The sequence below is a fragment of the Delphinapterus leucas genome, chromosome 9 (genome assembly GCF_059928025.1).
Source record: "Delphinapterus leucas isolate spDelLeu-1000000601 "Yukka" chromosome 9, BTC_Dleu_Yukka2, whole genome shotgun sequence".
Lineage (NCBI taxonomy): Eukaryota > Metazoa > Chordata > Mammalia > Artiodactyla > Monodontidae > Delphinapterus > Delphinapterus leucas.
In genome coordinates, this window is record NC_143137.1 from 21113100 (window position 1) to 21125393 (window position 12294).

The following is a 12294-nucleotide window of genomic DNA, read 5'->3' on the forward strand; positions in this document are numbered from 1 at the left end:
AATGTAATAAATCTCAGAAGGATTATGGACTAGCATCTACAAAGTGCTTTGAGTTTTGACTATAAACTCAGGCGTTCTGGGCCAGTGAACTAGCTAGTGGGAGTGCTATGTTAAAGAGGGTCCAGGGCACAGACCAGGTACCTGGGGCAGTTCTGCTCACTGACCACAGGTGATCTCTAAGCCTGGCCAGCCTCATTCCTGAAAGCTCCATCTGAAACAGGTGGGAGGATGATGGGGTGCTGCTGGCTACGGGGGAGGGTCCAGCACATCTCTGATTCTGCTAAGTCTCCAGCTACAAAGAGCTGCCCCTTTCCTATGCTTGGATGTCTGCTCTCATTTTAATTTTGCACAATCTGGTAATGGGACCAACCCCAAATCATGTGAATTTGAAGCATACACTCTCCCCTTGCAAAGTTAACATGATCATTTCTAGATTTTTGGAGCAGTTGATTGACTGCAAAACACTTTAAATCAGAGAGCACACAATACAAAAAATTTTAAATCCCAATTTTTTAAGCGTATTGCTTGGTTTCAGAAAGAGAAACAAGCCCTCTTGTTGGCATGGATATTTAGAACAGTACCAAAAAACATCAAAGATAGTCACACACACACACATCCCACAGTATTTATAGGGAACACACTGTCTTTCCCATATGTGGCACGGAAAACGGGGCCAGAATGATCCTGCAGAAACTTCCTGATGAAAACAGGCAAGTCAGCCATTCCCAAGCCTGAGCCTGCTGCCGCGGAACCCCAACCAGGGCACCAGCGCTTCCTTCGCTGCTCCAAAGATGCTGTGCCTTTCCGGCAGCGCCAGCGTGTAGCCCACTTAAGGGGCTCAAGGAGTCCACGGTCTCTGACAAGGGGCTGGGTCCTGGGGACGCCCCTTCTTTCCCCCCACCCCCCGACCCATCTGGCAGAAAGACTCCAAATTATCAACGCAGGAGTCACGTGAGAGCCAAATCCTGGCGCTCCCCCCAAGAGTTAATCACCCCTCCCTCCTCTGGGTCTGCTTCCCTTTCTCCGGCGCCACCCTTGCGCCTCCTCCGCAGGGGGTTCCAGGCTCTGCATCCTTCCAGCAGCTTTTGAAAAACAAAACAAAACAAAACGAAAAACAGAGGGGTACTTCTTTGTTCTTTCACCGGGTTTCCTCGGTTTACGGAATTCGATTCCCACCCCCATCTCAGGTCGGCAAATTTCCCCTTCCAGTACTGGGAGCGCGGGCCGCTTCATTCCCGGATACTTTCTATGTTCCTGGTCCTGTGCTAAGCGCTCGTCCTGCATTTTATCTTAGTTAACTCTCATAGCAACCCTCTGAGGTAGGTGTTGTTATCCCTATTTTACAGACGGAAAGAGCTGAGGTACGTGGAGTCACTTGCCCAGGGTTTTACAACTAATAGATGAGCACAGCTAGGTTTTGAGCTCAAGTCGGTTTTGATCCCGACGCCCTAAATCCTTATTGCTATTCTTGATAGAGCGAGAGTCAGAACAACAGCTAATACTTACTGAGCAATTACTACACGTCAGGCACTGCGCCAAGTATGTCTCCAAATTATTGATACTTTCAGAAACAGGCCTGACAGCAGTTATGTGATCTCGAGCAAGTTTCTTAAACCTCTTTTTCAGTCAGTTGCCTGCCTGCAAAATAAGGCGAAAACATGGCTGTTGCGGAGAGTAAATGAATTAATATATGCAAAGCATTTAGAACTCAAAGTGGCACATATTAATCCCTCAAAAATTTGTCTTTTTTTTAACCACCACCTCCATTCACAGGTGAGGTCGGTTCAGAGAGGTTAAGCCACTAATTAGTCCAGATTGCAGGGTGCAGACCCTACGGCGCAGACCTGCTCAGAAGGCCCGCCCGCAGGTGAGTTGCACCTGGCAAGTGAGAGACGTGCTTCTCAGGCTTTGCAGCAAAACGCGCTGCAGCCGGGAGGCCTGGAATGCTCCTGGGGGCCTCCTAGCTCCGGATCTGGGCGAAGAGGACTCCGGCAGTGAGGGGGGTCCCGCCAGAGCCCCTCAGAAGAACGGCGTGCGACACCTGCGCTCCCGGCGGGCGGCCCCGCGGGCAGGGGGCAATCCGGCGCCGGGAGCCCCCCAGCTACCCCTCCTCCCGGCGCTCACTCTCACACCCCCGCCCGCGCGGGGGCCGCCCGCCGGGAGCCCGGAGCCCGCCGCCCGCCGCCCGCCGCGCTCCCCCGCCCGCCGCGCGCCAGGGCGGAGTTTCCTCCTCTGCTCATTGTTCTCCGCCCAGCACCGCCCCGCCCGGCCCCGCCACCCCGCCCGCGCGGTCCTGGGGGAGGGGAGGGGGCGGGGGCCGGCGCGGACGGGACCGGAGTCGCAGCAGCCGCCGGCAGGGCCGCAGCCGCGCAGACACCGCCCGCGACGCAGCCACCCGCCGCTCCTCTGCCGCCTGGCTCCGCGCCTCGGCCCGGCTCTGCCGCAGCGGCCGCGAGGAGGGGCCTGCGGAGCGCGACTCGGGAGTCTCGGGTCAGCGCCCGGCCGTCCGGGCCACCGCCAGGCCTCCCCGAGAGGCGCCCACGCTCCTGCCGCCCGGCCGCCCGGACCCTCCGCCAAGCCCGCAGCCACCTGCTCCGGTTCTGAGGCCAGGACACGATGCGCTTCGCGCTGGTGCTCTCAGCGTTTCTGCTGCTGCTGCCGCTGTCGCTCTCCCAGGATGGTGAGTGGTGGCTCGGGCTCCGCCAGGACCCGTGTCGTGCCCATGCGCCCCCGGCCGGGCCCGCCGCTGGGAAACCCGCCGCTCCTCGTGGCGGGACCGGGGGCAGCCCCTACGCGCACCACTAGCTGGGGCCACACGCGGAGCCCTGACCTTGCACTATCCAAGCCCCTTCCTACCCCGAGAACGCCGCAGGTGCCGGGCTCCGAGCGTGGGTCGTCCGGGGCTCCACTGGGGTGGAGTGGCCGTGGATTGTGTTGGGGCAAACAGGGGCGCGCGGGCGCTGTTTGGCTTTGCGGTCCTAGAGCGGGGACTTAGGGCACTGCGAGGCTCCACGCTTCCTCTGGACCCTCAGGGTCTGATCGTTCTTTTTCTCCGTGTTTGTCCCCGAAGCAGGTGACAAGCCTCCAGTAACAGCCTTCGTGGCTATGTGTTTCGCGTTCGCAGAGAGGTTTTTCCAAGCATTGTGTGCCGGCTTAGCTCACCCGAGCCTGTGCTGGAGCAGGTGGAGAGGGGGAGGGAGTAGGTCATCCACAATCCCAGACTCACCTGAGTGGGGTCCCTGCCTCCATGTCACCAAAGGAACAGCTCCCTTCTCAGTGCCTGGCCAGGAAGGTGAGATTCCCTTCCAGCCCCTTTGTAGAAGCGAGAACTTCTCTCATGAAACAGGCTTGGGCTGTGCCTTAGAAACATCTCCCATATTTCTTATAAAGGTGAAAATCTGGGGGGACAGGTAGCGTCCCAAAGCGCCTAGGAACAGCTGCAGTCTCAGCCCCAGGAGAGAGATGCATTTCTTTCTTGCCCACCTGAGCAGGTGTCTGCAGGGAGAAAGAGTGATGTTTCCACTCTAGGGTCAGGAGGACTGTGGTGACAGCCCAGACAGGGAAGGGACCCTGCTGCTGGTAGGTGCTGCTGTTTGGGACTAAAGTCTTAGGGGAAGGATGGGGTGGGATGGCAGGACAGTCTCTTCTCTGTATCATGGGGAACTTTGCTGATGGGAAGGGGCTGGAGCTCAAAGAGTGAGTAGGTTTGGGCATCCTCCGGTGGGCGGCCCTGTTACTTCACAGCATGGTCTGAAAGGGATGGGCACAGCCAGTGGGTGAAGGGTGTGCACCCCTGGAGGAGGGGTCGCAGTGTGAGGAACGGTCGGGACAGCTCTGAGGATGGCAGCCACCGCGGATTTGCACAGCCTGCGGGGCTGAGAAGATGCTGGATTGTGGCTGCTCTCCTCAGCCCTGCTCCCAGGAGGGCAGACTTCAATCTGGGCTCTGAGAACCATCGAGAAGGGAGATGGGCTGTGTCAGGAGGGATGTGCTATAGTTCCCAGTGCTTCTGAGCTTCAAGAGGCTGAGCTTGGAGGAGAGGGTGGAGGTTGTGGGACAGGAGTCCTGCTGTTTTGTCCTAAGAGGAGAGACTCCGGAGCCACCCACGGGAAAAGCTCCAAGCCCATCTCCCTGCTGGCTTCAAGGCTGGGACTGTCTTCCCTGGCATCTGCGTACTGCCTCCAAACTCCGTCTCTTCCAAAATCCCTCCTCAACACTAGCATGGGGCATGGCGCATGGTAGGAGCTTGGTATGTAGTAAACAAATACAGTAAAGAAAAAAGGAACCATAACCCTGCTTCTGCCCCCACCAGCAAGTCACCTGAGCCCAGGTGCCCAGTTTCTAAAATGCTATTACAATATGCAGTGATAAAGGGAAGTGCTTTGAAAAGTGTAAACCGGCAAGGGAGTATTACCGTTATTATTATTTGCATACATTGTGGCCAGAAAAGGCTGAAGGGCACAGGCTTGGTGTTTAGTGTCTATGGTAGATTTCACACTCTCCTACAGGGACCCAGTAAGGACTGCTCCATCTCTGCCCTTCTGTAGGTTGCAGTCATCTGGGATGATGAAACCCAAAACTGCTGGAATCCTATGATTTAGTTCTAAGCAAGGTTTATAGTGGAGCAAAGGAATTATCCCCGACGGGGCCCTGGGAGCTTACCTGCTCATATAGGTGGATCACACAGCCTACAGCATCAGCAGCATTCAAACCAGGGCCAACAGCTCATTAGACCCCTTTTCAGTGCTTTTTGGTTTGATATACATTTGGTCAAACCATATGGCAAGGCGCACCTCTGAACCTGTTTCCTTATCTGTAAGATAGAAAGGGCAGAGGGACCTCTAGTTTCACTGTTACAACATTTCTGGGCTTTTGCTCGAAAGGACAGGCTGACTGAGTACTCTGTCTTCCATGGGTCTGATCGAGTCATTTGATGGATGAATCCTAGGCAAGGGAAAGGCAGCTTGAGGTGGTGGAAAACACTCAAACTTTGGATCAGACAGACCTGCATGACTGTAGACCAGACAGTGAACCTCTCTGAGTCTGTAAAAAATGACAACAAATCTCTACCTTGCAGGTTGCTCTGAAAATGAGAGATAACATATTAATGAGTTTGCCATTGTGCACAACTCCATAGTCAGAGCTCAGAAAATCCTAGCTATTATGATTAGTAAGTCATATGTGTGGAGCCCTTGATCGGTTTAAGGTGTCCCCAGCATCAGGATTCTGCTAATGTTTGTGGGTGTCAGTTAATTGCTAGGTAGTGATAAAAACTGAAGCTTAAGTGCCACACAATGGGGGAAAGGGAGGCATGTGTGAGAAAGCCGTAAGATTTGGGAAGGGGCGATCTGGACGAGGTGAGGTGGGGTTATACAGGGATTTTAAAATAAAAGGGTCAGTGTGGAGTAGGAGACTCTTCCTAGGGTGGCCGAGGCGGAATGAATTCCAGGGTGTAGCGAAGACACAGATCATAAGCTGGGGGCGTGATGGGGGTTCTTCAGATGGGGGTCAGTGAGCTGCAGGGGGACTTTGGGGAGGAGGTGAACTTTCAGAGCCTGGAAAGAACATTCCATGGGATGGGGTTAGGGGACGGTGGGTGTTCCTAGCGTGGTGCTGCTTGGGCATGGCTTTGAGGCAGGAGTGAGTAAGACATAGTGGGGCGGTACCAGGAGCAGACAGGTTTAAGCAGGCTGAGAAGAGGAGGAGAGGACGGGCTGGGAAGGATGAGCGAAGACTCCGAGAGACACCAGGTGGCAGCTTGGGCCAGAGCTGCAGGGTGTGGCCACCAGGGAGGGGCAGAGGAGCGGAGCTTGGTGAGCCCGGGAGGGTCCTCTGGGGGTCGCCCTGGACCTAGAGAAGGCAGGGCGCAGAGGTAGGGGGAGAGGCAGCCCCCGCATCTGCTTTCCCCTCAGGAATCTAGGTTGAAACGGACAGGAGGGGCCCCTGCTGAGTGTGGTTTGGATATCTCTGCCCTTTGGAAGCTGGGAGAGGAAGGGGACTCCACCTGGTTTGAATTCCCCTGGGCCGGCGGGGGTGGGAGCTGGAGAGTTAACTCTGTCCGTCCTCAGGTATCTTCTTTGCTGAGAAGCCTTCCCAGGTTTCCTAGATGGAACCCAGTTATGTTCCACAGTCTGTGTGGGTGTCTCCCCGAGTGCTGAGTGGTAAGCCCCTCAGGGCAGGGCCAGCACAGCACTGGGCACTGAGCAGTTGCTCAGGAGATGTTATCTGGACCGCGGTTCTCTGGGGGAACTGGCCCTAGCCCCTGGCTTCAGGCTCTCCGGAAGTGGGGCACGAGGCCAGCTCACACCCTGGCAGTGATGCTGGCCACTGGGCTCTTTCTGCAGCAGCCAATCGCTGGTAGGAGTACTGCAGAGGGTCGGGGCTTCTGGGCTTGGGAACCTGGACCAGACTGGCGGCTGCTGTGAGGACAGCTCAGCTCGACGCCCTCTGCTCCTAAGGGAAGTGGGAGGAACCCTTCGGACAGCTCTCTGCACTTGTTGGGAGGAGCGACGGGATTTAGGTGACCCCTACCCCGGGAAGGGCTGGCTTCTTCACACCCCGGGGGCCCTGTGCAGGTCTGCTGAGTGCAAGCTCGAGCTCAAGCTGGAACGGACATCCTCCCACATCACTGGAGAATGGGAGTGACTGCCCTCTGCCGACCCCCTGCCCAGCAGCCCGAGCCTGCCTGGAGGCTTCATTAGACCGAGAGGCCGGGAGCTCCGTCCTCAGCTCTGGGCTCGCTTCCTATTTGTGCCCATGGGGTACGATGCAGGGCATGGAGCTCAGCTGGGTGTGTGTGTGTGTCCTGTTTTGTCCCATTCCCAGGAACACCGGTGCAGTTGTGCGGGTCTCTCCTTGTCTTGTGTCCTGTCCACTTTGTGGGACTGTCGGAAGATCAGATCAGGTGGCAGATCTGGGACTGTGACTCTTCGGGCCATACTAGCCTCACGACTGTAGGTATTCTCTGTAAGGCAAGCCTTCGAGAAAATCTACGCAGAAGATCCACTACAAGGAGCCTCTTTATATTTGCGACAGCGTTGACCGTAAGATTCCTTTAAGTAGGCAGCCCGCTGGCTGTTCAAAACAGAATTCAGTTGACAAAGGGTAGTTTCCACACCACTTCTAAATAACCCGGAAAATCAGAGAGCACAATTTTAGAGCTGGGAGTGTTCTGGAGATCATCTAATACACCCCTCCCCCCCGTTTTTCAGACGAGGGGATGCAGACCAGGGGGTTCACTTGCTCAGGTTCTCGGGGACTCCTGTTGGCGGCTTCCCGGGGATGTGTGTGCACGTGTCCGCAGCCGTAGTACTGGTAACTGGGCTCAGCCTCAAGGCTCATTCTTCCCTGGGCATCGAAGAAACTCACTCCAACCCTGTTAAGAAAGGGTTGCATGGTGGTGACAACTCTGTAGTGTGCCCAGATTCTCTGCCCACCCCTCCACTGTCAGGGTAAATTGAGGCTTGGAGCCACTTTGTTTCTCAAGAGTTAGGCTCCCCGAGTACCATGTCACAGCGCTGGCCCCGTGCGTCGTGATTGTGTGTCTTGTCTGCCATTGCCTGTGAGCCTCTGGTGTCCACAGCATGCAGTCAGAATCTGGACCACGGGTGGTGCGAACCGCTTGTTGGAGGACCCGTGCAAAGGCAGCAGCATCTGCGGATTCAGGAGCGGCCCCTCCCCACGTGTCCCCACCGCATGCCCTCATGTGGCGCTGAGCCCCGCCCTGGGCCACTCCAGCAGCGGCCAGCACAGGTCCCCCGCTTAGCTCGGCCTCCCAGCCACCCATCCTCCTGCCGGCCCCGCCCCTCTCCCTGAGCGCACCACCACCACCCTCTCTTCTTTTGTAGCCTTATCCCCCTCGGGTCCGCCACCTCCAACTTCCCTAGGGCCAGGGCGCAGGGTGGCACCCCGTCCGCCAATTGTCACGGCCGGAAGGCTGTGGGCCTCAGCCCAGGGGGGAGAGAATGCGGAGGAACGGCTGCGCGGGGTTTGCCATGCAGTTCCGGGTTGGGGCGCAGGGAGCCCTCCCAGAGCCAGGCCCCTGGAGGCGCATGGGCTGACCCAGGAGCCATCAGTTGTCTGACCTCTAACCTTCCAGCTCCCTGACCCAGGTCAGCGTGGAAGGGACAGTGGGAAGGTGAGGAAATAGGGACACTTTAATTCTTCGACTAAGGGTGAGCTAGGTGTGAGCCGAAGCCACGCCCCCTTTGTAGCAGAAATTCGCGAGCTCTGTCCGAGGGGTCCCTCTGCCCCCATCCGGTCAGACTCCTGTGCTAACCTGCTCTGAACGTGCTGATTGGGGCCAGTGTCTCCAGCCAGGGTAGCACGAGGTTACCTGTGGACAGCCTTTATCTCACAGACCATTCCAGAGAGGGGGAAACAGGCCTGGGTGCCAAGGGCCACGGTGAAGAGCAGCTCTTCTCCCAGATGTCCACATGCCTCACCCCTCATTTCCTGTGGCTCTCTGCTGGAATGCCACCTTCTCAGAGAGGCTTTCTGGGCCTCCACACCCTGGACCCGTCTCCCCCGATCATTTTCTCCGTAGTGTGTATCCCCTGATGGGCACTCATTTCTTTGTCTCACTCCCGAGTGGACTGTAAGTTTCACGAGGGCAGGGACTTCTGTTGGTCAGTGCTGTAGCCGCAGCACCTAGAACAGTACCTGGCACACAGTAGATGGTCCATAAATATTTGCTGAATGAGTGAAAGAGCAAGTAGGTGGCAGAGCAAGCTGGTTTAGAATCCGAAGTCTTGTCTGCCAGTTCTGGGCTCTCCAACTGCAAGGCTCCAAATCTGATTCCGGAAGAGAGGCAAGTGGCAGGGGGGCTGGCCCCGTGCATGGAGGAGTGGACACAGAGGCATGAGGGGAGCTGCCTTGTGGTCCAAGGTGGCTACTCAGACTCCAGCTGTCAGGACAAAAAGAACAAGAAGGCTGCAGCTCCTCTTCTGAGGTTACCTGCCAGAAACCAGACACACCCTGTCCAGTTACGTTTTGTTGAATGGAACTTAGTCCTGTGGCCACACATAGCTGCAAGAGAAGCAGGGAGGAGTACTTCCTTAGGGAAGAGTGATCTTTATTTCAGGCACTCACATGCCTAACCAAAAAAGAGTGGTTTGGCTGTGAAGAAGTGAAGGATAGATATTGGAATAGGTCCCTGGCACATGCTACCGTAGTCCTGGTCCCTGATTTTCTCTGTCCTCGTTCTCACCTTGCCAGTAAGATGGACTTTGCATCTGCGCGAGTGAAACAAGGAGTTGTCCCCTGTGGCCTGAGGCCCTGCCACCTTCTGGCTCAGCCAGGTCCAGCTTGGCCCTTGTTTTTTGTGGCTCCAGCCTTTTGGTGCTGATGGAGCCAGCTCCTTGTGATGCTCAGGGAAACTGGGGTCCCTCCCTTTCTGGTCCCTCAGCTGTGAGCTGCACCAGTGAGCCAGGTGCCCAGGAGACCTCCCATGAGCAGGGCCTCAGCCAGGGCAGGCATAGGGGAACCTGCTGTCCCCCACTTGTTTCTGGATGAGAAAGAAGAATCTCTGCGCCCCATCCTCCTCTTCGCACCTCAGCAGGGCAAGTACAGGGCAGAGGGAGATACTGTTCTTAGGAGTTTGGTCCATGGACCCTTGTGAGAGCAGCAGCTGGAGGCCAGTGGCTTTTAAACCCAGTGGAGGTGTTCTGTGAGCTGTCTTAGGGGCCACCGAGAGTTTGGGGTGGGTGCACACCTGGAGGGGAAAACTAAGAGTAGGCCAATTTGTGTGTGTGGGGGCAATTCACATCCCCTGCACTTTGCCGCTCTGCCTTTACCTGTTCTGTATGGCAGGTAGGTCTCCACAAAAGAATTCCTTTGAGAGAAAAGTTCTGTCAAAGAGGAGAGAAGAAAAATTGAAATCTCTTGGCACGATGCCCCAAGCTTCAAAGTTATTCAGTCCAAGCTTTGTCACTTACCACCCTTGTGATTTCAGACTTGTTCCCTGGCCTCTGTTTCCCCAGCTATAAAATGGGCACCACGCCTTCCTCAACAGTGAGGGTTAAATATGAGCATGTAGGTGGTGTGCCTGACACATTTTAGTTTTATTTCTTTGCTTGGCTTCAGTTCTAGCCCACTACGAGGTGTGATGAAACAGACCCTGCTACTGCCTCCTCCCAAGCTGCCGCTCCTTGCTGGCCTGAGCCTTCTCCTCCATGGCCCTTTCGCGTTTAGTCACTGCCCCACAGCCAGGCCACTCGGGAGGAGGGCCCTAGTTCTGGGAGGTTAGTTCTACACCATAGTCCTGGATGAGGGTGGTTAGGGTGGGCTCGGCTGAGAAGGGGCTCCGATGGCCGGGCCCACACCTTCCTGGTTCCCACCCAGGTGCTTCTCACCCCACCCCCTAGGGGCCCTGCCCTTCGCTTTGGGGCTTCAAGTCAAAACAGGCTTTCCTGAAGCCACCTCCGGACCCTGATCCTGGCAGCCCCTGAGGTTCCGCCCATCACACTGGGAAATGGAGTTTCCCATCCCACAGGTCTTTCTCTTTTTTTTCTTCTTTTTAAAAAAAAATTATTTAACTATAGTTGATTTACAATACTGTGTTAGTTTCAGGTGTACAGGTTCAGAGTCTTTTCCATTAGAGGTTATTATAGAATACTGAATATAGTTCCCTGTGCTATATATAGTAAATCCTGTTGTTTATCTATTTTATATATAGTAGTGTGTACCTGTTAATCCCAAACTCCTAATTTATCCTTTCCTCCCCGCCCCCTTCTCCTTTGGTAACCATAAGTTTGTTTTCTATGTCTTTGAGGCTGTTTTGTAAATAAGTTGATTTGTATTATTGTTTTAGATTCCACATATAAGTGGTGTCATATAGCATTTGTCTTTCTCTTTCTGGCTTACTTCACTTAGTATGATAATCTCTAGGTCCATCCATGTTGCTGCAAATGGCATTATTTCATTCTTTTTTGTGGCTGAGTAATATTCCATTGTGTGTGTATGTGTTTATATATATATACACGCACACACACGCACATACCACATTTCCTTTATCCATTTGCCTGCTGATGGAAACTTAGGTTGCTTCCATGTCTTGGTTTTTGTGAATAGTCCACAGCTCTTTTCTACCTGGATAAGTGCTCCTCTGACCGCCGCTGCTACACTGGCCACCCCTGCTGCGCTACCCCTGTCCAGCATGTGGGTCTGAGCCTCCCCCTCTAAATAGCTTCCTTTCTCCTCATCCAACCTCACCCTGACTCTGCAGCAAATTCCCAGCGACGCATGCTGCTGGTCATTTCACAGCCACCTCTACATTTTCTTTCTCCGAGAAGGAGGGAGGGGAGAGGAGGCACATGAGGTTACAATCCAGCATCTAACGTAAACAAGGGAACTGAATATTTCCTCACGAAGTGAGATGTAGGAGGAAGACAGTAACTCCTCACAGAGCTGCCTTTGGTTTTCTGCACAATAAACGCCAGTGGGGCATTGCCCTGTGCCTCAGTTTACCCAAATGGTAAATCTGGGCTAGCACCATATGGGTTTGTTTTCTTTTACAACTCAGTGAAATGAGCTGTGTCCCAAACAGTCCATAGAGAACACGAGTAGTCCTCAAGATATTAATAGCTTTGCTCTCAGTAAATGTATGATAAATGAATAAAAGATTGTTTTATGAATAAGAGGGAACCATGATCCAGAAAATTTGGGAAATGCTACCGACTTTTTTCCCCTTCTTGGAAAGTCAACACATGTTAGGATTTTCAATGGTCTGAGATGGCCCTCATTACCTTTGTCCAGCCCCGCATTCCCCAGATGTACTTTAACTGTGGAACCTTTTCCTTTTCTCTTTTTGATGGAACAATCTATTGGGGAGCTGCTGATGTAAACATAATGACCAACTGTTCCAGTTTGCCCAGGACTGAGAGATATTCAGGGATGTGTGACTTTCAGAACTAAAACCCAGGCAGTTCTTTGGAAGGACCTGGACCAGGATGAGAGAACATCCAATGTAAAAATACAGCCGGATGCGTCTGCAGCGTTGCTAAGCGAGATCTTCTTGACGTGGTGATGTAGCCGTAGCAGGCCCTCCTTCCTTAGGGGCTTTATAGGAAACTGCCTGGAAGGTTGTGGCCACTAGGAAAGCTGCTTGTACCTGAGTGTGGGCAGGAATGAGCGACATTCGAGGCTAGTGGCCCCTCTTGGGTGCTTAACAATAAAAGTGCTTCTCCTATGGAAGTTGGAGCCGTCATGAGCAGAACTGCGGCTATGTGTGTGTTTCTGACGGTTGGTCTTTCGGCTCCGATGGGAGCAAACATGGTTTGCCGGTTGCTTCTGGCT

At 54.4% G+C, this 12294-nt stretch overlaps 1 protein-coding gene across 1 annotated transcript in view; it reads left to right on the plus strand.

Moving 5' to 3' along the window:
• The first annotated feature begins 2338 nt into the window (after positions 1–2338).
• The window catches only part of PODXL (podocalyxin like), a 44894-nt gene continuing 34938 nt past the window's right edge, over positions 2339–12294 (plus strand). The window contains exon 1 of the mRNA XM_022580884.3: positions 2339–2680. Coding sequence (XP_022436592.1) covers positions 2617–2680 — 64 coding nt within the window. The 5' untranslated portion in view covers positions 2339–2616. The remainder of the gene's footprint in view (positions 2681–12294) is intronic.